Source organism: Anser anser (assembly GCF_964211835.1).
Source record: "Anser anser genome assembly, chromosome: 27".
NCBI classification, from domain to species: domain Eukaryota; kingdom Metazoa; phylum Chordata; class Aves; order Anseriformes; family Anatidae; genus Anser; species Anser anser.
In genome coordinates, this window is record NC_139748.1 from 7,672,437 (window position 1) to 7,696,187 (window position 23,751).

General features: G+C 50.2%; 2 protein-coding genes across 10 annotated transcripts in view; one reads left to right on the forward strand and one right to left on the reverse strand.

Annotated features, from left to right (window-relative positions):
* On the reverse strand, nucleotides 1-17,168 carry ETV7 (ETS variant transcription factor 7). 5 transcript variants are annotated; one of them, XM_083812841.1, is made up of 13 exons: nucleotides 16,544-16,652; nucleotides 16,130-16,165; nucleotides 14,487-14,598; nucleotides 14,068-14,232; nucleotides 13,692-13,799; nucleotides 12,826-13,017; nucleotides 11,825-11,967; nucleotides 11,372-11,472; nucleotides 3,298-4,019; nucleotides 2,430-2,564; nucleotides 1,979-2,040; nucleotides 1,451-1,714; nucleotides 1-577 (listed from the first exon to the last, which is right to left on the reverse strand). In XM_083812841.1, the coding sequence occupies exons 1-13, from the start codon at nucleotides 16,547-16,549 to the stop codon at nucleotides 530-532; spliced, it is 2,094 nt and encodes a 697-aa protein (XP_083668967.1). In that variant the 5' UTR covers nucleotides 16,550-16,652; the 3' UTR covers nucleotides 1-529. The 5 variants fall into 5 exon arrangements, with proteins under 5 accessions (XP_083668967.1, XP_083668969.1, XP_083668965.1 ...); XM_083812843.1 differs by lacking the exon at nucleotides 16,544-16,652 and adding an exon at nucleotides 17,038-17,168 and having other exon boundaries at nucleotides 2-577; nucleotides 2,430-2,567; XM_083812839.1 differs by having other exon boundaries at nucleotides 2-577; nucleotides 2,430-2,567.
* Nucleotides 17,163-23,751, forward strand: part of KCTD20 (potassium channel tetramerization domain containing 20) — a 24,258-nt gene continuing 17,669 nt past the window's right edge. Inside the window, exons 1-2 of one of the 5 annotated variants that reach the window (XM_083812847.1) lie at nucleotides 17,261-17,287; nucleotides 17,876-17,970. In XM_083812847.1, coding sequence (XP_083668973.1) covers nucleotides 17,942-17,970 — 29 coding nt within the window. In that variant the 5' untranslated portion in view covers nucleotides 17,261-17,287; nucleotides 17,876-17,941. Of the gene's footprint in view, nucleotides 17,288-17,383; nucleotides 17,797-17,875; nucleotides 17,971-18,022; nucleotides 21,143-23,751 lie in introns of those variants that run through there. The other 4 variants (XM_083812849.1, XM_083812850.1, XM_083812854.1 and 1 more) reach the window with 4 other exon arrangements.

A 23,751-nucleotide genomic window follows, 5' to 3' on the forward strand; every position in this document is an offset into this window, starting at 1 on the left:
CATGTATCTGCTGTAAAACTCGAATTATGTCACTCTGAGTGGCTTGAAAGAAGCAGCTCACAACAGCTATAGCAAAGCAAACTTTATTTCATGTATAGCACATCTCCCACAGCCTTTAGACAAGCCTGGCCGTCACATGGGGACCAATTTATTTGCATTTTATGTTTTTGTTTTCTGAACAGGATCCATGGCAGAAACTATAGAAATTATATTGTACATTCACAGATAAGTATAGAAAAGTAGGTAAATAAATACACATACACACACATGAACAAACCCTGAGGTTCAACACGTGAATTTATGAGGGCCAAAATGGAAATATAGGGCAATCTCAGACATTTGGGCTTGACAGACTAGGTTGCCCTCAGATCTGCTGCTTTAATCACTTCATGCTACGGTGGCAATTGCTGTGGTTTTCCTTCGCAGATTTTAATTTCATGGCCCATGAAATCATACCACATCCAGGCCACCCACAGGGACTGTCCCCCGTCGTTACTGTGCACCCTTCAGTTCACAGGCACAGCTGGTGTCAGTCCGGGCTCTCACAATTGTCTGTGCTGAACTTTGTTCTGTCCTGCTGAGACAGAAGGAAACTTCTGTGAGGTCCCATCCCAAACCAAGCCCATGCTACTGTTCTCCTCTATGGGTCAAGGAGGAATTTTCCCTGCACAGTCAAGGAGGAAAGTTGTGGTTATACCAGATCACAGCAATGTTGTGCGCTATAGGCACCCCCTGGCTGCAGAGGTGCAGCAGGCAGAGAGCAAATCGTAGCCTCATAGACCAGCCCAGGTTGGAAGGGACCTCAAAAGATCACTGGATCCAACCTTCTGTGGGGAAAGGAAGCCTCGATGAGATTATCCAGCACCCTGTCCCACAGCACCTTGAAACCCGCCAATGACGAGGCCTCCGCTACGTCCCTGTGGAGGCTGTGCCACTGACTGGTTGTTCTCACTGAAAAATTACTTTCGTATAAAAATACAAAACTTCTCCCACTGCAACTTATACTCATCACCCCTTGTCTTCTCCATGTGACTCCTTGTCAAAAGAGAGCCATCCTACAAAGGTAGCTACATTTCAAGTATTGGCATACAGGGATGAGCCCCCCTCACGAGCCTTCTCTTCTCTGGGGTGAAAAGACCCAACTCCTTCATGCCTTCCTCTCAGGGCAGGTTCTCCAGCCCTTTGATCCTCTCCATGGGCCACACTGAAGAAAGACTGTCCTGCAGGACTTCCAGCCTCCAGGAGCCTGTCCCAAAGCCCCTCCACCCCTGCATGGGGCACACGCTGTCCCCACACCCACACTAGCAGCACAGGGCAAAAACCAGCACCCTGTCACCCCCAACAAAATCCATTTTGCCTGCCACCCACTTGCTTTGTCCATCACATTCAAATCCCAGCCCTTGCCCTAACTTGTTGCTGGCAGTTCAACCCCAGCCTCGCTTCTCCTTACCTGGAGGATCTTGCTGTAGGACAGGGGTGCAAATGAGTCTTCCAGATAGCGGGTGCCAAAGCCCATGATCCTGTTCACTGCCTGGTTACAGATGCCGGCCACCTTGGCGGTGAGGTGTACTGCAAAGGCAAACTGGATTTCTTGGGGGTTGACGTTGGGCCTGGTGGCTGTCATCTCCTTGCGGACGTAGGCATCAGCCAGGTTCTTGAAGGAGCTGTAGGACATGTCTCTGAAGAACATCTGCAGCCGTGCATCTTCCTTTACCTGTTTAAGAAGCAAACAAATGCACACATTAAGAACAAATAACCTGGTGTGTCATTAGGTTGATGCCTTCACATCTCACTAAGACTGCAGATGAGAGAGGACAGACGGGCAGACATGATCACACCCAGTCGGGGAATTAAGAGGTGCCATTTCCTTGATTTTACTGAGCATTTCCCTGCACCAGGGAAACGTTGCACCATTTTAGAGCAGTGATCAGCCCAAGTTCTCCCAGCTCTATCCAGCTGACCGCAGTTCCCTTCTCACCTTTCTGTCCAGCTCATCTCCGGCACTCTGGAGCAGGGCCACGATTTTCCTGATGGCTTCATCTGTAGAGAGAACACAATCACTCCCTTGTTACCTCCAGCCCTGTGGCTGATCACCACGCCTGGATGTTCTCAGGGCAGTGCAGCTTTTTAGCCCGTCTGAAAAAACTTCCCAAGCAAAGCGTATCATCCTCCAGCCCTGGAAAGCCCATTTCAGCCTACAGCTGAATGCCTTGCTTTCCTCAGTCAGGAAAAACACCCCTCTGCCTTTGAATCTTTCCCTCCCCAGATCAAGCCCTGCTGCTGAAAATCCCCACAGTGGGTTCATACGACTCTTTGGGTTGTATTAACTGCTGAGGCGAGACTGAAGCGGGGCTTGGGTCCCATTCAGGCTCCTCACGGGGACAAATCCCATGTTAGTGTTTTCTGTACATGCAAGGGGCAGCACTCACCAACCCCGTCGGCACTGCCCGACCTCGGCAGCTGCTCGCCCCCGCACTCCCTGCTGCTCTGGCTCTCGCTGCCTTGCACAATCAGCCCAATCTCCTCTGAGACGCGCGTGTAGTAACCATCCGGCTGCTCTGCCTCTGCTGGAAGAAGAACACATGTTCAGAATCAGGGATTTTTCTTGGCCAAGTCACTAACTGATGGAAAGGGGAACACAGACGCTGCTGGCGCGGTGCCTGTGTCCACGCCAGGTCAGCACACGCTACTGTGAACCACGCGCTGTGTTCCCTGAACCGTAGCCGAGCTTCTGCAACGGCCCCAAACCAACCAGGCTTTCACAAAGATCCCCTGGCCAGCTTTTTGGGAAGGGCTCAGCATGGGGATGAGGGTGTCACCGCCACAGCAGCTCCCACCCTTCCCTGCAGCAAAGCAAAAGCAACAGGTGATAGCCCTTAGGTGGTTTCAGATTCGATCTCTGGTTTCAAATGCAGATTTAAACTAAATCACGATATCCCTCATTCGCTACAGGGGGAAAACCTGCGCACAGATAAAAACTGTGTATGGATAAAACCTGCATACAGATAATCACTATGGAGCAGGTTGCAGTAGCTGGCTGCACTCATGAGTCCCAGTAATGATGCAAGCTGGTGCACCTCACCCAGGGTCATCTTCAACATGGGCAAATTTGACCTGTTCCTGGGGCAGCACGTCAAGAGTGGAGCCCTGCAAATCCAGCCCCAATGCCCCATAAAGCAACATGTGGGCAATGCTTAGTAGGGATTAGGAACTAGCACTCCACACTCACTGTTGCTTTCCCCCCCCCAAAAGAAACAGCTGAGGTCCCATTGGTGAGGGCAAGGGGGGGGGTCCCACCTGGGGGGGCTGGTCCCTGGACATGCCGCAGGGGCAGGCAGCTGGGGCGCTTGGCCCTCGCCCCTGCTTCACCCCGCTCCTCCTCTGCGTGCTTCTTGAAGGAGAAAACCCTCTTGAGGCTGGGTCTCCTCCTGGGGGCTTTGCCCAGTGGTGGGGACATGCTTGAGTCGGCTCTGGGTCTCCTGGCTCCTTCTGTTTTACTGCTGTAAGGAGTTTTGGCATCTTTTTCCTTTGCTTTCTGTCCTGCATTTTCCTTCTGGTCCTCAGGGCTCTTCTTAAAGAGGAAATTTAAGAAGCTTTTGAACCAGGTGCGCTGGGTTTTGCCCTGGGAGGAGATTTTTGTGCTTTTCTTCTTGGTCTCCAGTTCCTCCTTAGAAGCCTCCCCAGGTGCTGACGCTTCGCTCTCCTCAAACAGAGCCTGTTCCAGCTCCAGCACCTTGGGTGCCTCTTCCTGGCCCTTCTTCAGGCTGAGCTTGGCACATGAATACTTGCAGAAGTCGCTCTCTGACCTTTGCAGCCCGACTGCCTTCCTCCCTCGCCCTCTGGCTCCCTCTTGAAGCCTTTCCTTTGCCGCCTGTGAGTTCTCGCAGCAGCTCAACGAGCGCCTGACATAAATCTCCAGCACCTTCTTGGCCCCTTGCCTGTCCAGTGAGAGGATGGTCCTTGACGGCTGTCGCCCTGCGTCCCATGGCTGCTGCTCTGCAGCCAGAGCCTGCACCTTGCTGTGAAGGAAAACAACATTTTCAGCCTGGTTTTGCGGTCAGGTTGAACATGATGGAAATTATCACTTGTTTGGCTACGACTGCAATCCAAGAATGCTTTGGGTGTCCAAGGGTTCTTCTTTTCCAGCTAAATGATCAACCCCTTTTACAGTTGTTATCTAAGTGCTGTTTATGTAGACTGCACACTTGAGGTTTTATGATGGGCTTATAGACACTGCTAATCAAGGAAGTGAAACTGCATGGAAGGAAGGATAAGCTTAGCAGGTCCCAGAGGGGCTGCCAGGTTTGCACGGGTGTAATCCAGATACCATGCTGCTGCATCTTCCCATTGCAACATATCACCATACTATAACAAAAAAATTAAACAACCTCTAAGCCCAGATCTTTGAGCATCTCCCTTTGAAGCAAGGGCTGCTAAAAAAATAAAACAGGACCAGCCACTCCTGTGCTTTGCGCTGGTTCTGCACCCTTCAGAGAACCAGACTCAAACCAGACTTTCCCCTGCTGAGTGGCACACGGAAATCCCACATGCTCAGCCCTACAAACCACCCAGAGCTGCTCAGTGCAGATGAGCACACATAATTCACAAGCACACCTGCCCACCGCAGGTTGGCCATTTTTTTGGATCAAGAAGACAATTTTCATTAATCCAAGGCAACACCAGAGCCAACCAACCACCCAAGCTAGCACCAGTAACAAATCATTCGAATAGATTTAATCACAGCAGAGCAACAACCCTGTTCTGCTTCGACTGATTCCAGCCCCTTGGCCACATCATTCTTTACTTGCTCTTTTGGTATTTACCTTTCCATCAGTATTTCTGTCCTTCTAGACATATGTCAAGACAAGCTCCGCAGCAGTGGGCACTAAGGGTGTTCAGGCTCCCTCGGGAGCTGCCTATTTTATAGCCAGGCTGGTGACCGGCTGACTCAACCCTATTTTTAGCAGCCACTCAGGAGTGCGGCCGGCACTTCCAGGTGCGTGAGTTTCACCGGAGAGGAAAACAATTTCCTTCTGATAACCAGCAGCAAAACAGCATAAAACATTCATGTCACCTGGCATAAGCACTGGCCTTTGAAACCAGCTATCTGAGCCAGCCGTTTGCTGGATTTCACTTGTTTATTGCTTTTATTTTTCTTGTGTGTGATGGCCTATAAGGGCTTTTCCAGGTTGTTTCTGTAAGGAGAAGCCACGACTTTTTCAGGGAAATGGAGGCTTAATACAGCAACCAGATCTCCCCACTCACACCTCAGGGAAGCGGACGTCATGGGCTCGTGCATGAGTGCAGACACACTGGAGCACAATGCTAACAGGATGTCTCCAAATGCCAACCACGACCAGGCTGCAGTGTCCTTGAAACCCACCCTGGGGTTCTTCAGACAGCCTGCTTGCCTACCCTAAAAAATGAAACAGGACCTGCTTTGTGATCCAAACACTTCACACCCACCTCACTCCCTGTCAGCCTTGTCCAGGGACAGAGCATCTCCCGGAGTGAAGCTGCAAGGCACAGCTCTGCACCGCCAGTATCCACCAGCCCCCAGGACAAAAAAAATCTTCAGTCTTGGTTGCACCAGATCCGCCTGTGCCCGTTGCTCCCTCCTGCAGGCTGCTGCCTGCCATCCTCACTGCTGTTTTGCCATCTGATGGCAATATTTCGCACTGCAGCTTACCGCAATGGTGCCGCACGTGGATGCATTTGCTGGGAGGTGGCAGTGACCTGCGTGACTGCTAGCACTTTGACTTTGGAAAATCCCACGGCGAGATTTCCGTGTGAGCAATGCTTTGTTTTCTCCAACTTTCAGCTAAAGTAATATGCTGTCCTGGTCTGACAGTCTCAATGGTCTTTTTGATAACTGATTCAGCTTGAAATTCAATGGGTCCAGGATTATTCTCCTTGGTTTTCTTTCTACAAACTTTCTGGGCCACAATTTCTTATTGCTTGAAGAGACGCAGCCACTTCCCTCCTTTTCTCCTTAGCCTACACTGATGATTCAGCCTGGCATTCATTAGGAAATACCCAGCTCTGTTTTTCAGCATCAACATCTACTGCTGATAAATAATTAATCAGCCCACCAGGAACCCCATGGCGTATGACCACAATGGCTGAGAAGGACTTTCACAACCAATTTAGTTTGCTTTTTCTGCAACATCCCCATAACAAACAGCCACATCTACTCTGGCAATGGAGCACAGTTTGGCCATCTTCTTTTTGGAGCTGCTGGAGATCACCCTAGGCTGAATCTAAATGCTGGCCCCACCAGAAGTCCTGGTCAGGACTTCTCCTGACTAAACGGGGAATCATCACTGACTTACGACCTCTTACAAGCTTTTCGTCTTTGTACCTGCATTCCTGAACACATCCTGGAGATGGGCCACCCAAAGCAACTTTAGGGAAAATATGGACCTGAACTGTGATTCAGGAACCAGACCTTTATGCAAGTTCAGGCCCCTTCTGAGACTTAGGACATGCTCAAAACAAATGGGACAGAGGCATATGAAAGAGATGTTTGCAAGAAATGTGAGACAAATCAAAAGCCCATTCCCAGAATTGACAGGAAAAATCTTAATGTCTGGATCCAAATTTGTCCACTTTTCTCACCAAAACCAGGAGAGAATTATGAATGGTCACATCATGGAGGGAGTGTGCAATGCTGGGGTTGGTATGGAGATACAGCAGGAAGGAAACTGGATCATTTACTAGAATAGAATAGAATAGAATAGAATAGAATAGAATAGAATAGAACAGAACAGAACAGAACAGAACAGAACAGTATAGTTCAGCTGGAAGGGACCGACGAAGATCATCTGGTCCAACTGCCTGACCTCTTCAGGGCTAACCAAAAGTTAAAGCATGTTATTAAGGGCATTACCAAAATGCCTCTCAAACACTGTCTGGCATGGGGCATCAACTGCCTTGCCAAGAAGCCTGCTCCAGTGTTCGACTGCCCTCACAGTAAAGAAATTTCTCCCAATGTCCAGTTTGAACCTCTCCCGGCGCAGCTCTGTGCTGTTCCCCTGCATCCCGCCAGCGCCGACCAGGGAGCAGGGACCAGCGCCTCGCTCTGCGCCTCCCCTCCCCAGGGAGAGGCAGAGAGCACTGAGACCGCCTCTTGGCCTCCTTTTCTCCAGACCAGACAACCCGAACGCCCCCAGCCTCTCCTCACAGCACATGCCTTCCAGCCCTTGTACCAGCCTCATTGCTCTCCCCTGGACACTTTCAAGGACCTTAACATCCTTTTTACACTGTGCACCTCAAAACTGCACCCAATATTCAAGGTGAGGCTGAACCAACATTAAAACGAAGGAAACGTATTCCTGAGGTGAAACTGCAGGGTGCTGAGGGTTACAATGTGCTCAGGAAATAAACCCCCCGAATTTCTTGGCAACAAGACAAACAGAGGCCACAGCTGGGGAGGCTGAGGCTGGACATCAGAAAGAGCCTCCTCTGCAAGAGCTGTCCCACCTTCACACGGGTACCCCTGAGGGGTGGGGGATCACCGACCTTGGAGGTCTTCAACATTTGGATAGACAAAAGCATGGGTGACCCAACCAGGTGTTGGTGGCAGTTGTGTTTTAAGCGTGAGGACAGCCCATAGACCACAAAGGTCCCTCTGAGCCACAACTAACCGCCTGGGCACAGAGACATCTGCAGCTTCGGACCTGAACCAAGAAGTGAGTGCTGAAGGCAGCCACCTCTCCCCACACAGGCCATAGCTGGAAAAAGGACACAGCCAGCACGTGGCACCCTCGTGGCCTCAGTGGAAGCCTCTCAGCCCAGTTGTGCAGTGCCTCTAGCCCAAGAGGTTGGTGGGCACCAAAGCTGGTGTGGGACACCCAGCTGTGTGTCACCACCCCTGAACTACAGCCACAGCTGAAGTCTCCGACTCGTGCACTCTCCCTCCCCACACGCCCACATCGAACAGCCCCAGCACAAGCAGCAGTTACAGGGCTGTTAACCAAAAGGGATGGGTCCTGTTCCAGGAAAGCAGTGTGCTTACAGTCATCCCACCTCTGCTTATCGCAGGAAGAAGAGCAGCGGCCACATGCTCTAGGATGGACGGACACAAGCAATTCCTGGAAGCTGAGAAGGAGCTTGTCATTGCAAAAGTGCCCTTTGCTTTTTGCTTTCCAAGATCACTCCAGCATGTTGTGTGCATTTGGCAGCTTCCCAGGTTTTAGAGGAAATCCCCGTCCAAGTCCAACACGATCCTTAGTCATCACTGGAGGAACAGGTGAAAAGCAGCAACACGCATGCTCCCTGTGAGCACAGCACAAGCACTGGGGTCACCACCAGTTCCACCAAAGCCACCCACACAAGCTTGAGAAGCAATGGGCTGCTCGGGAGTCGTCAGGTCTGTTTTCATAGCAAGAAAGTGGGTGGGATGTCATGTTAGGAGAAAAATCAGGAAAAATGCACCCAGGAGTGACACATAGCTAGGATGGGACGGTTTCCAGGGAACGAAGTCTGCTCTCCTACAAAAGCTGTCCCTCATAGGTGGGCAGACCTTACACTGACTCTCTGCTGGGTTTTACGCCAAGACCTGGTTTTAGGCTTCACTGAGACAAAACACCGCCTCTGTGCAAGGATGTGTGAGCTTCGGGTGCTTCACTACACCTTCCTGGGGTGGCGCACCCCCGGGCAGCAGCTTGGCTGGTGCTGGATGATCTCCAGCCCTTGCTCCTAGCAGAGATTTTGGCATCACTTCCTAGCTAGCACCTCCCAAAGGCAGTGAGGCTAACACTTCTTTACCCCAACAGAGCTCCTCATTTCCTCCTCTGCCATTGTTTGACCTGTGTTTTGCTGACAAGCTACTGAATTTTCCGGAAGTGAAACTTTGCAGGCAGTGTATCTGGAGATGTGTTGTGCTGGAGCAGGGATGTTTTGCCAACCAGCCGCTGCATGTCCCACCACTGTCTCCTGCTGGATGCAACCCACCAGCATCTTCAGGTTTCAGTTAATGGAGATACTTAGGAGGAGTACCACCAATTTACAGCAAAAAGGGCTGTGGTTTCAGGATGGCAACAAATACCTTTGGTGGAAAACTCAGTCACAAAGCTGTTAGTTCCCAGACCCACTGACAAGCACTCCTGCCCCAAAAATGGTACCAATGCAGCTCCGAGATGGCAGCCTAGACGTGGCAGCCAGAGGAATGATGCAAGGCAGCAGGATTATTTCTGCACTGGTGCAAGACAGGTGTTGGAAGGAACTCACCTTTTCCTAGCATTGTGTTCTGTGGCTGATACTTCACAGTGTGTCTCTGTGCTCGTCCACGCAGCTATAAAACACCATGTGTTGGTGCAGTGTTCACCCAAGAGCTGCTGCACCCCATGTTGGGGGCTGCCAAGCTCAGGGACAAACCCAGGTGTCCACAGGAGTCAGTTACTTGCAGTCTGCTCATAGAGCTGGTTTTCTGGGTAAATGGGGGAGGCCTGCGTTTCTCAGTTTCAGAACTTCAACCAGAAAGATGCAGTATTTTCAACCATGCAGAGTCACAGGATTGTATCTCCTCAACTGAAAGCAATCTGAAACTATCACTGGATAATTTCAGATTTAAAAATGCATGCACGTTGCTCCTTCCAGCACTCAGCAACAGTACCTGGGGTTGCAGGTATTCCTGCTTCATTCTCAAAGTAAATAACGTCTGACAATAAATGTGATCATGTACATTACTGGCCTGTTTCTTGTCACATTATTTAGTCAGCTAATTACAAAAAGCATTATTAAATGGAGGGAAAGAGTTAAAGGGAGTTAAAACAAGACACAGTGCACAGCCTGAAGTTCCAACCAGGCCGGATCCAGACGGATACTTCAGCACATTCCCACCTTTAATCACAGGAGTGGCTCCACAGGAGGCAGATTACAACGTACAGCATATCTGCAAGGTAAGTCTGATCTCAAATCAAGGGAACATCTCAGATTCAGAGCAGCACGTCCACATTCAGGGCCACCACTTGCTTTGGCAGATGTTCAACCCAGAGCGCATGCTCTGGTGCTCTCTGCTTGGCACATCTCGCTGCAACAACCAAGCAGTCTTTAGCAGCAAGTTTGGACCTTAAAGACGACCATCAAGATTTACAGAACAAAAATATCATGGTCCCTGCTAGAGGAGGAAGAAGCAGTGAGCAGAAGACCAGCACACACATTCACCTGTGCTTTCTGGGCTTGGGGATAGTTTTTGGGTGTGTTTTGCTGGTGAAGCTCCAAAGATATCACAGCTATGGCTCAGGGCAGGTTTTGAAATCCAGGACCACCTCTGTGGCCTTCTGTCCAGGAGGGCAGGAGATGCTGGTTCTCCCCAGCAGAGAACAAGTCCCTCTGCAAAGCACTGCAAATGCAACCTTCAAAGACTTCCTATGATGAAACCTCCAGTGGGTCTTCTTTGAGATCCTCATGGTCCTCATTCTCCAGCTGCTCCAGTTTGCTGGATTTCTCATGGACAATCTCCCCAGGAGTCTTCAGAAATCTGAAATCCATTTTAGTTGTTTTAAGTGCATGTCCAAACCAGGCTGTAAATGTTGGAGTCCTTGCCCTCACCAGCTGAGCTCTGGAGCTTACTGGAGGGTGTCTGACATCCCCAAGACAGCTCTTGCTTTGCCCTCAGGACGCATGGAGCCCACAGAGGCAAAGCGCAGCACACATCAGCCTAGCACTGGCATTTTAAGCTCAGGATAGTCCCAGAGAAGCAGCCAGCACTGAAAACGGGAGGCTCCTGACTTATTTCCACCTCTTCTGTTCAGAGGTGAACTTCAGACCCGATGTCAATGGGGAACAGGAGGGACATGTCCAGCTCAGATGGGCTCAGGGACATTTCCACCAGCACTAACTGGACCCCACTGAGGACAGCAGATGGAGCTCATCCCTGGGCAGATCGCTGGCCCACGGGGAGCAGATCAGATGGGATCCGGATCACAAGCATCCCAGCTCCCCACTTGTACAGGACACAGCCTGGATGCAAACCTGCCAGGGTGTTGCATTTGCAGGGGAGGATATAAAGAAAGAAATCAAAAAGTAACCACTGAGGTTTTACAAAATCAAAACCAGCCCGAGCTTTTTATCTCAACATGAAGGCCATTTCCAGTTCTCAGATAGATGCACACAGCTGCTGTTGGATGCCTGCATGCACAGCAGCATGAGGCTGTGCTGGGACCAGCCCTGATTTCCCCTCCAGCACCATAAACCCAGAGGACAGCCCACATTCCCATGCTTTTCCCCAAACATACAGCAAAGATGCTTCAACTTCAGCTCAGCTCTGGACCATCAAGAATCCAGAGAGATGAAGCAGCTGCCAACATCTGGAGCCCTGCACCTTCCTATGCCCCATTTACACTGTTTCTCTGATCTGTTTTCTCACCTGAACAGCAGCTTCTGCCCCGGCTCCTTTCTGATGATGTTAAGTTTGTAGTAATGCCTGAGTGCTCGCGACATCTTTTCATACGTCATGTTCATCCGATTCTGGAAGGAGAAAGAACTGGGGAGGTTGAGTAAAAGCAAGCACCAACACCTGCCTTGAATCTGTCTCAGGAGGAACAAGTGTGGGACATTCAAGGTGGTTTCTTGCGCATTGCAAGCATTAGCATGGGTCTCTAACCCAAGTTTGCTTCCAGCCCTGCAGCTACCATGATTTGCTTTTCAGAGGATGATAACATCTCCCCCTTTAATGACCAGGAGGTTGGTGTCCCTCTGTAGCCCTGTGCCTGCTCTCTGTCTCATCCTCCCCAGTCCCTATGCCATTGGCTGGGAAGACCAGGTCAGGAAGGTGACAAGAAATTCCAGAAATGACAAGTTTGTTCTCAACTGCATTTACCTTGTGGTTCCCCCAGAGCTGGGCAAGTCCATTTGGGTTAACAATGCGGAAGACCTTGGCTTCCTTGTCTTCCCACTTGATGTAGGGCATATAGCGGCTGTCAGAGAGGAGCTGGTATACGTAATCCCACAGTAACCTGCAATCTGAGAGGTGGCACACAAGAAACAGTCACAAAGCTCACACTAAGGCACCTGTGCTCCAGTGGAGGTCGGTCAGCAACAGGACATTAGCAATAATAGTAAATTATGTATAAACATGTTAGCAATGATAGTAATTACAAGAAGACCCAGAGCTCATGTACAGCACTTTTATTGCTTTTCAGGTACTGAGGTACTGAGCGATGCACACTGTACTCAGCTTCGGTGAGGCTGCACCTTGAGCACTGTGTTCAGTTTCAGGTCCCTCACTAAAAGAAGGACATCGAGGCCTTGGAACGTGTCCAGAGAAGGGCAACAAAACTGATGAGGGGTCTGGAGCACAAGTCTTATGGAGAGCGGCTGAGAGAGCTGGGTTTGTTTAGTCTGGAGAAGAGGAGGCCCAGGGGAGACCTCTTTGCGCTCTACAACTTCCTGCAGGGAGGTTGTGATGAGGAGGGGGTTGGCCTCTTCTCTCAGATAACTAATGATAGGACTGCAGGAAATGGCCACAAGTTGTGCCTGGGGAGATTCAGATTAGCTATCAGGAAAAACTTTTTCTCTCAAAGAGTGGTCAGGCTCTGGAATGGCCTGCCCAGGGAGGTGGTGGATTCACCATCCCTCGTGGCGTTCAAGAAGTGCCTGGACAAGGTGCTACGAGATATGATTTAATAGCTTAGTGGGCAGTATTGGTGATAGGAGGACGGTTGGACTATATGATCTTATAGGTCCTTTCCAACCTCATGTTTCTATGATTCTACGATTCACACACTGACACATGGAATAAATAGAAGGGAGACAGATGGGCAGACAGGATGAAGCACAGTCTCATTTTCCCAAGGAACGAGGCAAAAAAATCATATTCACCTGCAATTTTCCCATCCACTGGTGCTGACAGGGCTGTAGGAAATGAGCAGATAGAATCTGCCCTGCAGCTGCCCTCAGAGTTGTGATGGGAGAGGTTCAGGGGCTCCTCACAGCTGCGGGATGAGGACAGCTCTGTGTGGCCCAGGCAGGATGAAAGAGCAGCCGGGGCAGCCTCCACACCACAGTCCATCCCTTCAAGAGAAAAACCCATGCTACATTATGGTGGGTTCCAGAAAGTCTTTCAAAGGCCTGAAACAGGCAGGGAGGGCAAGCCTGGGGATGACCTGGGTCAGCTGTCAGCCCAGGCACCAGCCCAGCTGGATAAGGCAGGCGCTAACGGAAGACCAATGCTTTTCCAAGGCAGAAGCAATAGCAGAATGAGCAGAAGCTCCAGTGAGATTAGAGGAGGTGCCAGGTGCAATGAAGGCAGGACGTACATTCCTTAAAGGAGAAGAAAAGCTAAAATAAAGGAGTACACTGGAGGACAAGCATATGGCTCTCTTTGAAACTGACCCCACCTAGCTACTGACCCCACCAAACCAGACCCTAACCTGCTGACAGACTTCCTGCCCTGGCCATGGCCTTATGTGGTCACCACAGACTCACCTAGTGACCACCAAACCTAGTTCTGACCTGTAAATTGATCTCAGACCCACCTGTTCACTGTGAATTTTCTTGATGACCTGGATTTTGTCGGAGCTAGCTGCTATCATCACGTATGTCCTACTTGCCTTGCTTAGGTACAGTGGGATGGGTTCAGCTGGCTGAGCTTCAAACCCCAGATGTGTGCTGATGTGACACCCAAAACGTTCCTGGTAGCTGAGGGAAGGCATTGCTTCATAGACAGCCACCATTCTCCATCATACCTTCCTCTGTGATCCTGGCATCTTGGAAAGGTGAGTTCAGCAAAGGGCTGCACACCAGAGCTCTTCTTTGAGTCTTAATGTACTGGAGTAATTCATATAACACATCACCTGCAGGGAAGGAAAGTGAGCTCAGATGATCTTATTTTATAGCAGGGACTCTCTCATGTAATATTGTTGCTTATATTTCTGCAGTACTTGCAGAGTAAGATGTTATTCCCCATCCCAAAGAATTTGCAGTCTATCTAGTTAAAGGAAAGAGCTTTGTCTCCAGCACCCAACTGGCCACACAGAGCTAACACCAGCTCTGCCAGCAACCATTCAGCCCACCTCAGCCTGTGCTGTACTCAGTCCTCATTCACACCCTTCTTCATCTGACCTGAGCTAGGAGCTCGGTATCTGAAGTCGTCTTTGGTAAGGATGCACAGGGCTTTGCCATTCATTTCAAACTTGCTTTCTTCGGTTTGTCGAAGGGAATACTCTTTCTCTGCCCATCTGAGCCAGTGGATGACATCGTCCTTGCTCCACAGTGAGGGCTGGATTCCTGAAACAAGGGGCAGTCCCATCCTCAAAACCGGTGAGGGGCAGTGTGGAACACACATCTTCTCCATCACCAAACATCCCCTCTAACATGGACCAAAATACCCCAAAGGAAATGAACCTGGAGGGCTGGCCCATCTTATATCCCAGCCTAGACAGCAGGGATATAGACAGTGGGATGCCACGGCTGCGCCCTCCGTGTCCCACCCTGTGGGAGCTCCCTTGTAAGCAGGGTCGACTTGCCCAAGAGCTACTCACTCAGCCTGCCTGGTAGCCTGAAGATTTCCCCTTCGCTGATGGGCGTGTGTCTGGCCTGGGGTGGTAATGAAGCTGTAACAACCGAGCTGGAAGAACCAACTGTCACCTTACCCTGGGGAAAAGAGATTAAACACATCACTGGGTGGAAATTCCCAGCTGTCCTGCTTTTGCTTTGGAAAGACCTCCACCATAGCAAACACTGCTCAGATTCATCAACCAGGATGAATCTCTGGTTGCCCAAGACAGTGTTAGAAGCCAGAGACCCCCTTCCTCTTTCTCCCCTTCCTTTCTTTTTTTAGCAGAAAGACCCGTCCTCATCCAGGCTGCAAGTGTGGGCTCCCAGCCACCCTCTGACCCGTGGCTGCAGGGAAGCAGATGAAGCCACGACTGGCAGACCTTCCTCTGATGCTCACCGGATGCCCGCAGTTTTAGGACAGTACTTCAGTCCTTTAGAGTCGCAAAAATAAAGCTTAGGTTTTTGTCTTGAAAATGCCTTATGAACAGATCTCTTATTTTTTTCCCTAGTTGTCATGCGGACATCAGTGGAAATAGCCACCTCATCGGGAGACAACCGTTCATCTTGCTCTCCTGCTGTCAAGTTCCAGCCCTCTCAGCTGCTCATCAGGGAGCCCCCCAGCCTCTCTGAGAGCTGAGACGCTCCCGGAGCCCTCAGAAATAGTCAGCACTGAAGGGAAAGGCAGCCCCAGCACCTCTGCAGGGCTGGGGAGGTGGCATTGCCCCCACGCTGCCCTCACACTTCCATCCGGGAAACTCCGGTCCTGCTTTCAGCTCTGTCTGCATCTTGAAATATTAGTGGCAGCCAAGCAGATAATGTTTCCCCTTAAAAGTCTATTAACATGAATCCCAGCAATTGCTCAGCATCATTCTCTGGAAAATTAACAATTTTGCTTGCAAATGTAATTTTCTGAAGCGGTTGCCTACTCTGGGCGCTTCAGTACACCCTCAGGCAGATTTTCAGAGGTGCATAAAGCAGCTGCTTTGTAAAGGAGCTGAGCCCCCCGGAAAACCAGGGGTGGAGAAAATCCCAGTGCGTACTGAAAGTAGGCAGTGGTGCTTGGGCACATCTTAACTGCGAAGCTAACCGCAAAGCAGAAGCACGGGGGACAGGAGCCGAGCGCCCTGTCCCTCCCAGGGCAATGGTGCCTGGGTCACACCAAGGTGCCTGGAACAGCTGGAGATTCCCCACGTTCTTTCTACTGACAGAGTGCTTCGTATTTTGGCATTGTCAACAGATGACTATGAGGAACTAGGTTAACTGCTCAGTCTTTTTATGAGAAAGATGAAAAAGAGCTGAATCACTCCAAAACTTGATCTCAGAGGGCGATGGTGTTTTCCTCACCAGGACAAGCGTTAATTTTTCTGATAGTGGTGAAATAAATCGCCGCTAGCTGTTGGTCTTAGCAAAGCAAGAAGTTGTATGATATATGAGGAAACCAGAGAAAAAACAGTGAAGATTCTGAAGAAGCTTTATAGCAATGCAAACCGTTTCGGATTCATTATAAGCAATAAGCTACAAAAAAAATAAAAGCGAAAGAAATTAGCCGTGCATTTTGTCTAGAGCTGCCTGAAAAAGCTATTTTAGTTTTCTCCCATTGGCATCGTTCTATTACAACGAAATTTACCGGAAAAAAATCACGTGCTTGATACTTCTCTTGCTCCTAAAGATATCGAGGGCAGAAGAGACACATTCTTATATTTTATTACTTTGCACCGATTCTTTAATATTGCTGGTTTGGCGGTATTTTTTTCCTGCTTAGCTGTTTTCAAGCGTATTTCTGAGATGGTATTTGTGTGCTTCGAGAGGAAATATCGTTCTCGGAGGTTTCAAAGCGGGAACCCAGGAGAAGAGTGGTGCAAAGCAGCCCCAGGTGCGCAGGAGCAGCACCCAGAGCGGTGCCGGCCGGCAGCGACCGAGTGGCTCCGCCGCTCCGGTCTCCGCCCGGTGCCGGGGGGAGAGGGGGGGTCTCCGCCGGGCCTTCAGGTGCCCCTCAGCCCCAGCGGCGAGCTCGGGGGGAGCGGGGGCTGCGGGCTCTTACCTGCATCCCCGCTGCCGCCGGCTCGCCGCTCCCCGTGGCGGTGCTGGGCGCTGCCCCGGTGCCCCCGCGGCTCGGCGCTGCCCCGGCCCCGACGCCCCCCGGTGCCCGGCGCGGGCGGGTCGCGCTGCTGCGGCCGCTGCGGCTTCGGCGCGATCTTTCCGGGAAACGAAATCGAAACGAGCCGGAGCGCCGGGAGGCCGGAGAGCGGCGGGGGCTGCGCCCAGGGCCGCGTTCCCCTCCCGCCCCCCCGGGCCATGTCCCCGCCACGCCCGGGGGCTCCCACTCCGCCCCGGGAGAAAGTTCGGCTCCGGCCGCTGCCCCTGGGCCGGGCCAGTCCGTGCCGGCCCGTTAACGGCACTGAGCAGCGCCGCAGGCAGCAACCGAGTCCCCAGGCTCCCCGTGTCCCTGGGGGCTCCCCGTGTCCCTGGGGGGTCCCCGTGTCCCTGGGGGCTCCCCGTGTCCCCGTGCCCCCCCCCCGTGTCCCCGCTCTCGACCCGCAGCACGGCTCCGGGGAGGTCCGGAGTAGGCTTCCGGGACGCCGGGCCGGGGGCAGCCCTCGTGCCCGCTTTTCCTTTCCTCCCCTCGGGGACCGCCTCCGACCTCGGCCGGGCCGGGCCGCGGTGGGGAGGGGAGGGCCGAGGGGCGCGCACCGCCCCGCGTGCACCGGCGGCGGCGGGGGCCCGCAGGCGGCCAGGCCCCGCCTCCAGGCGGCGGAGGGGAGGGAGCGGCCTCGGCGGGGACGCGGTGAGCGGGGTCGGGGGCGGCGGGTCGGGGGGCTGCGGGGGGGCCTTCCCGGGGCCCTGCGGGCGGCGGAGGGTCCCTCCCGCCCCTCTCGGGGCTTTTGGGGCCGGCTCGCGGGCCCGGGGGAGCCCGGCGCACGGTGGCGGCCTGCGCGTGCCCAGCGGGGCGCTGCTCGCTGGGGGCCGGGGGAGCAGCGGGGCTCCGCTCGCTGGGGCCGCGCCTGGGGCCTGCGGCGGGGGCGGCCGCCGGGGGGCTGAGGGTGCCGGCCCGGCCCTGCCGAGCTGGGGGCCCGCGAGGCCTCCCCCGCGCAGCGCCTCACCGGGCCGGGGCCGCTCCCCGGGGGTGGCGCTGCGTCCCGGCCTCCGCCACGCGCTAGCCCGTTGCCCAGCGCTCCGCGGGGGCCTCGGGCCGTGCCCGGTGCCCGCTGGTGAAGCCGCTGCCCGTGCTCCCCCTGCGCTCCGGTGCCGGCTGGGCGCGGGGCCGTTGCCCGCGGGTCCCGGGGCTGTAGGCCGGTGCGTTATTATTGTTCTTGAGGCGTGCTTTTAGGCTTGAGTCTGCCTTCCCTTTCCTCTCTCCTTTTTGGCCCCGCAGTGCTCTGAAAGGGAACAGGAGTTTCTGAGGAATGTGATTGATTTTCCCTGATTGATTACCATGTGAATGATTTTCCCCTGGAAGAGGAGCAGTGGGTGAGACGTTAGCCTGGCTCTGCTTGCAGGCACCTTTTCGTTGCTGTGACTCCCTCCCCTTTAATCCCACTCGCTCTCTCTGTGCTGCCTTCTCAGTGACCTTAAGCTGTTCAGGAAAGGAGTAGCAATAATAATACTGAAATGTTGGACTGGGGGTCTGAGAACACGCATCTGTAGAAAGAGCACTTTGAATTGCTTTGCTAGGGTTGCTGCAAACCCAAATCCCATTCCGGCTGTAGGTTATGCCTTTAAAGAAGAAAATCCCCCTGTGTTCCACGTGTCCTTTTATCCTCACCGCAAAGTCACAATCCTTCCTGCTGGCATTGCCAGCAATCACAAACCATTAGTAGCAAGGAGGTTGTACCTGGGGAATTAACAGAAAGATATGGCTCTCCCTTTCGAGGTGTGTCCTTGTTTACCCCCGTCCCTGAACTGAGAGTCACTGAGACTTTGTGGGTTATAAATACTTATATCCTCAGTTCATAGGAATGTTTTTATTCATGTGAGCATCAAGATAGTGAGTTATCGGGCAAAAAGCTGCAGGTTAGTGTGTAAGCAAAACTCCTTGTAGGTGTCATTAGTTATTCTTCAGACTGGATTTATTCCTGTTTAGGAAAGCAATCACAGTTCAGTGAAATAAATGGAGTGATGCTGTTTACAACTTGTGTGTATTTACATCACTTTTACAAAGCAACCTGTGTGTCGATTGCTTTTACTGGTGCAAATATTTTATGTAATAATATCCACACTAGAGGGTCTTCTGTGGTTCTTAGGGTTCAGATGGACCAGTTTATGTAGACTAATCGTAAGTGAATCCTGTGTATAAGACTTATGTCCAGAATTATTTGAGCTTATCTTAATGAAGTTAAAAGCAGGTTGAAGTTAGTTATGCTTTAACGGAAATAAGCGTGTGCCGAGTTAGCTAAATTGGTGTTTGTTTCAGGGTATACTTACCTTATTTGCAGCATGTGAAATGTTTCATGATCTTTTTCAGTGCCGTTTTTTGTGCTGCTTGTGTTGAAGGAGATGAGTTTTATGTTTTGGTCTGAAAAAGAATGTCCTTTCAGATAGGAGTTTATGGAGGAACCCTCTTATTTTAGCTCATTTAATCCTAAATCTGATCCTCTCTTGGTCTTTTTGTGGTGCCTTCGTGTCTTGGCATGTTCAGTCTTGCCTCCTCAGAATCCAGAGGTGTCGTAACCATCTGCTTTGAGTTTTCTGTTAAGCATGTTGTAAACGTTTTTCACGTGGCTCTTCAGTCTGTCTTTACAGGTCATGAGAAGTAACAGTAATGCCTGGTTTTATTACTTGATGCTTTCAGCACGAAGTTTGGGGCACGTTAGGATGTGTTTGTTGCTTGAACTCATCTTGAGCTCTTACCATGTGCCCATGATGGGCAGCCAAGTGTTTGGTTCACAGTATAAGAGCATAATCAAAGGAAGCAGACTATAATATTGTTTAAAAGTGATGATATTAACTCCATTTTAAAAACCTGAGAAACTCCAAGTAGAAAACTTGGGTGTTGAGAAAGGTAAATAATATTTCAACCATTGTGACGAATTTGCTATAAGACCGCAGTGCTGTATAGCAGTTAACAACACGTTAGTCCCCTTTTGGCAAAAGATGTTATCACATAGAAATATTGGTCAAGAAAGGGGTAGCCATAGTACGGTATTAATAATGACATCACAAAGTTGCAGTCCTGTTACGAAGGTCCCTGCATGATGATAGGCCAAGTCGGCAGCCAAATAGCTTGTGAAAGGAGACTTGCAGAGCTACCTGAAATAGCATCTTCCCATGCGGTCTACTGTAGCTATGTATCATTGCTAAAAACAGTCTCAGAAACTCTTCCTTTTAGTAGAAAATAAACTACTGTTTAATGAATGCAGAGTGGACCTCCCTAAAACGTTAGCTTGGGAACAGACTCAGGGACTGCTGTGTTCTTCTTACAGATCCCAGAAGAGCATGTAGAGGGTAGACAGGTAATGAACTCTTTCCAGGAAAAGACGATTGAAAGCCATTGATTTGGATGTTGCACTAGTGAAGAAAAATGTTGGTCACACAAATTCCTTGGGCATGCATTAGCAGCAGGTGGTAGAGGACCTTTCACATTACCACCTCCCAGAATAGTCCTCGTTTCAGATCCAGTGATGGGGACTGGGAATATGTCTACCCCTGTCTCTGCAACAGCATGTCCATTTTCAAATGGATGTGTAAGGCTGTGGTCAGACATGCTGTTCTGGCTGCTCTTGAGTGAAAAGGTTACCGTGACTCAGCTCTGCGTCATGGCTCCCAGCCTACTGCAGATGGTAGTCCCCTCACAGGACCATACGACGTGGCTCAGTCAAAAATGCACAAATTAATGTATTGGACAGCAAGGAAATGAGTTGAGGTGCAGTTTTGCTGTCATACTTGAGAAGCAGTGATAAACAGATGATTTTGGGATGGTTCACTTTCAATGTACTGTGTAAGGTATTGAAACAAGAGCAGGCTAATTATGCCTGTTAGCTAGTACTGGATGAGCAAGGGGGAAACTGGATTTCTGTTTACTGTCAATTATAAAGCTGTAGAGAGCTTAGTGCATTAGGGCTGTGCTATATATAAGTATATCCCGTCTGTCTGTCCCTATTACAAAATGTTCTTTGATAAGATCATGGAATGAGCTTCTCTCTCCTCTTAAAAGCTGGTTTTGAAACTCTCAGTTGTCTTCAGAAAATTGTTTAATATGCCATGGCATCTGTATCTGTCTTCGCTTTGCTCTGTTAAGTCGTTCCGATATCGTTTTGAAGGTGTTATGAAGATCTATGGGAAATGCCATTTCACCAGTTGTAGAGTGGAGTTAGTGCGCTTCAGAAAGATGAAACTATTATTAACGCAGCAAATAGAATCTTGAGTCTCTCACCACATTTGTTTCAGCCAGCGTTATCTTCAATTAGGAGACTGTCACAACAGGATTAAAAACAATTCAAAACAAAACCTCTTGTGAACTCAGGCCAGCCAGTTTGACAGCCATGAGACTTAAAGGCTTTGCTTATCCCTGGAGCAGTTGGAGCAGTGACAGCGAGCGTTCTGGCACCCTCGTGCTGCCCTGGCTGTGTCCCGTGGATGGGGCTGGAAGAAGCGTTCACCTGCTGCTGGTGAGTGTGCTGAGACTTCTGCCCGTAACTCTGGAGTTTTGCACCAGGCTTACCACCAGGAGGGCCACTTAATGATGGTGGTTTCTAGTAAGTGTCTTGCTTAGTTGACGGCCACCTTGAAAACAGGGAACTCCTTTCATGTAGTCCGCATTAAGAGCTCTAAAACGTCAAGGTTTTGGTCACTTCTGATCTGGATTGAGTTGAAATCTTTGGGTGAGAGAGATCTTTTTTGTACATTAATAGACCCTTTAATTAGCAGGCTCTGCAGTGAGTCCTATCTTCATCTTAAAGATAAAATCATGCGTAAGCTCTACTATTGGAATAAGATTTATTTTTGAGTCTTTTGGATTATTCAGGAGAAGAGTAGAATATTCCTCACAGGGACAGACTTTGAAGATTTTCCTTAAAACAAATAATAATAAAAAATTCCTAGCCTTTCTTTTGCTTGTTGTCTTTGAGATAAACACTCTGAAAGCCAGTTGTAATTTTGGTTACAGCATTGATGGGTGGTTTGCTTGTCAAATTAAAAATGGGCAGGAGTGGACTGTTCTGGAATACGTTTCAATTTTAGAACTTTTCACTTTCAAGAGCAGCCTTATTCAGTGCCCAAATGGATACCTTTTCTCTGCACAAACACCTCATTATGTGTGTTGAAATAGGCATCGTCTCTGCTTTTTCAATTTTGTATTTTCTGTGGTTATTTTCCTTTTTAAACCTCCACAAAATATGTCTATGGTTCCTGGCTAATTTTGCTGAAACATAATACTAGCCAAATATTTTTGTGAAAGTCTTATTAGTCACATAAGAAAGAATGTAATGGAATATTCTTAGAAAGTGTTTTGACTATGCTTGGTGTGTAAGATATGTATCCAGACGTGTAAACAAAGCAAGAGGTGTCTTGCCAACATCCCATCCTAAACCTCAGTTATTTTGAAATCTTGAGCAAGATGTTTTTCAGCTCTTGGAAACGGGGTACGAAGTCCTCTGCTGACACAAATTGACTGAGTACTAATGATTGGCTTTACCCAGCTGAAATCATGGCCCCCCACTCTTGCATCCCAAAAATAACTCAGGGATGAGCTTTCCTGAAGAGCTGCAATTGTGCTAAATAAAACTCTTCTGTTTGTTTTGGTGTAGGATTGCTTTAGTGTTACTTGCAGTTTACTAATGCAGCCACTCTCTAAAATGTAGGCTTATGTAGATCTGTTTTGCTTTCTGTTGTTGTCTGTGGCTTAATGTGTATTAAAGAACTTGCTTGATTCAGTGAACTCAGTTACTTCCACAGACAGCACAGCTGCCCTTTGTTTCGCTTGTACCTCTGCTTGCAGGGAGTGTCCTGGCCCTGCAGCTCCATGGTGCGGCAGCAGCTTCAGTGGCTTTATCTGAACTGGTGGTTTCCAGCTGCGTGTCCTGCTGACTGTTGTGGCGAGATACGGCAGCGCCTGGTGGGGTTGCCAGATAAGTACCCCAACAGGGATCCCACACCAGCCTGCCTCTTACCAAAGTTAGGTAGAGGATCTGCTGTGCTGGGTTACAGTGCTTTGAGTTTTGCCTCATTTCTCGGTGCTGCCCTTGTAGCCTGGTCCTGCTCTTCTCCACTGGATGCAAGCTGTCCCTGGACCTCCAGTCACAGGCCGCGGACCCTGGTGTGGAGCACCAGGAGCGCCCCGGGTGCTTGTGCCGTGGGCAGTGGAGCTGGCTGGCTGGGCCTGCTCCCGTTCCCGTCTCCATTGTGCAGCCTGATGTCAGGCCTGGAAACAGGCAGGGCTGTGGGTAGATCAGAGCTCATTTGGGTATGTCAGTAACCACCCAGTTCCTCCAGCTTCGGTACAGACTAACTACTTTTTCAAGGCAGGACGCTTTGAAATTTAATTGCATTTCATTACTCAGTATTTAGTTTTGTTGTTGTTGTTGTTTTTATGCTGTGTTCTCTGTCTTTCTGAAATCTCCTTAGTTAATAGCTACTGTAACTGCATTCAACTTTCAAAAATCTGCTATCTTATTAGTTTTCTCAAGCTGCTGCCATCCAATTGGTTAAAAAGGAATGGCAGTTGGAGCTGTGGCAGATGAGCTAGGAATGAGTTAGCAGTCACTTGTTGGGATCTTTTCCAGAGCAGGAAGGTGGAGTTTTAAGCTGCTCACAGCATTTCCAAAATAAGAGCCATAGCAAGTAGGTGTTTTGTGTTACGGGTGACATAGCGAGTAACTTTCTGTAGGAAAGGGACAGAAAGCTCAGGAGTGAGGGGAGGAATTTTTCTTTATTCTGGGTATTCTCTCTAGCAATAAAGCAATCCACTTACATTAAAACTGTTACGTATTTCAAAATACACTGACTGACACGCAGGCCAAAAGCAGATAGGGTAATTTAAGCTTCATGGTGCTGCAGGCTGGATGTTGGGCTGCAATATAGGGTCCTAACACCAAAACTGCAGGTGGTGGCAGCAGCTCCAGGTTATGTGCTTCAGGTGCTGCCTGCGGTTCCTGACGCTGCTACAGGCACTGTGCTAAAGGAGAGCAGAGGGGGTGATGGTTCAGCCCCTCGGGTATGAGCTGAAGTGTTAGTTTGTACCCTGCTGTGTGTCCTCCTCGCTGAGTTTGGGGGTGAATGCTCTAGTACTCGTTGCGTTGCTCTCAAGCACTGTGG

Bases quoted from the DNA above. Each gene is read 5' to 3' on its own strand.
- ETV7 (XM_083812839.1), bottom strand. The intron at 14,233-14,486 runs GTGAGTAGCTCT...CCCTTGTTTCAG, and splicing joins CAGGCTACCAGGCAGGCTGA to GAATCCAGCCCTCACTGTGG. The intron at 4,020-11,371 runs GTGAGAAAACAG...TTTCCTTCACAG, and splicing joins GGGCAGAAGCTGCTGTTCAG to CAAGGTGCAGGCTCTGGCTG.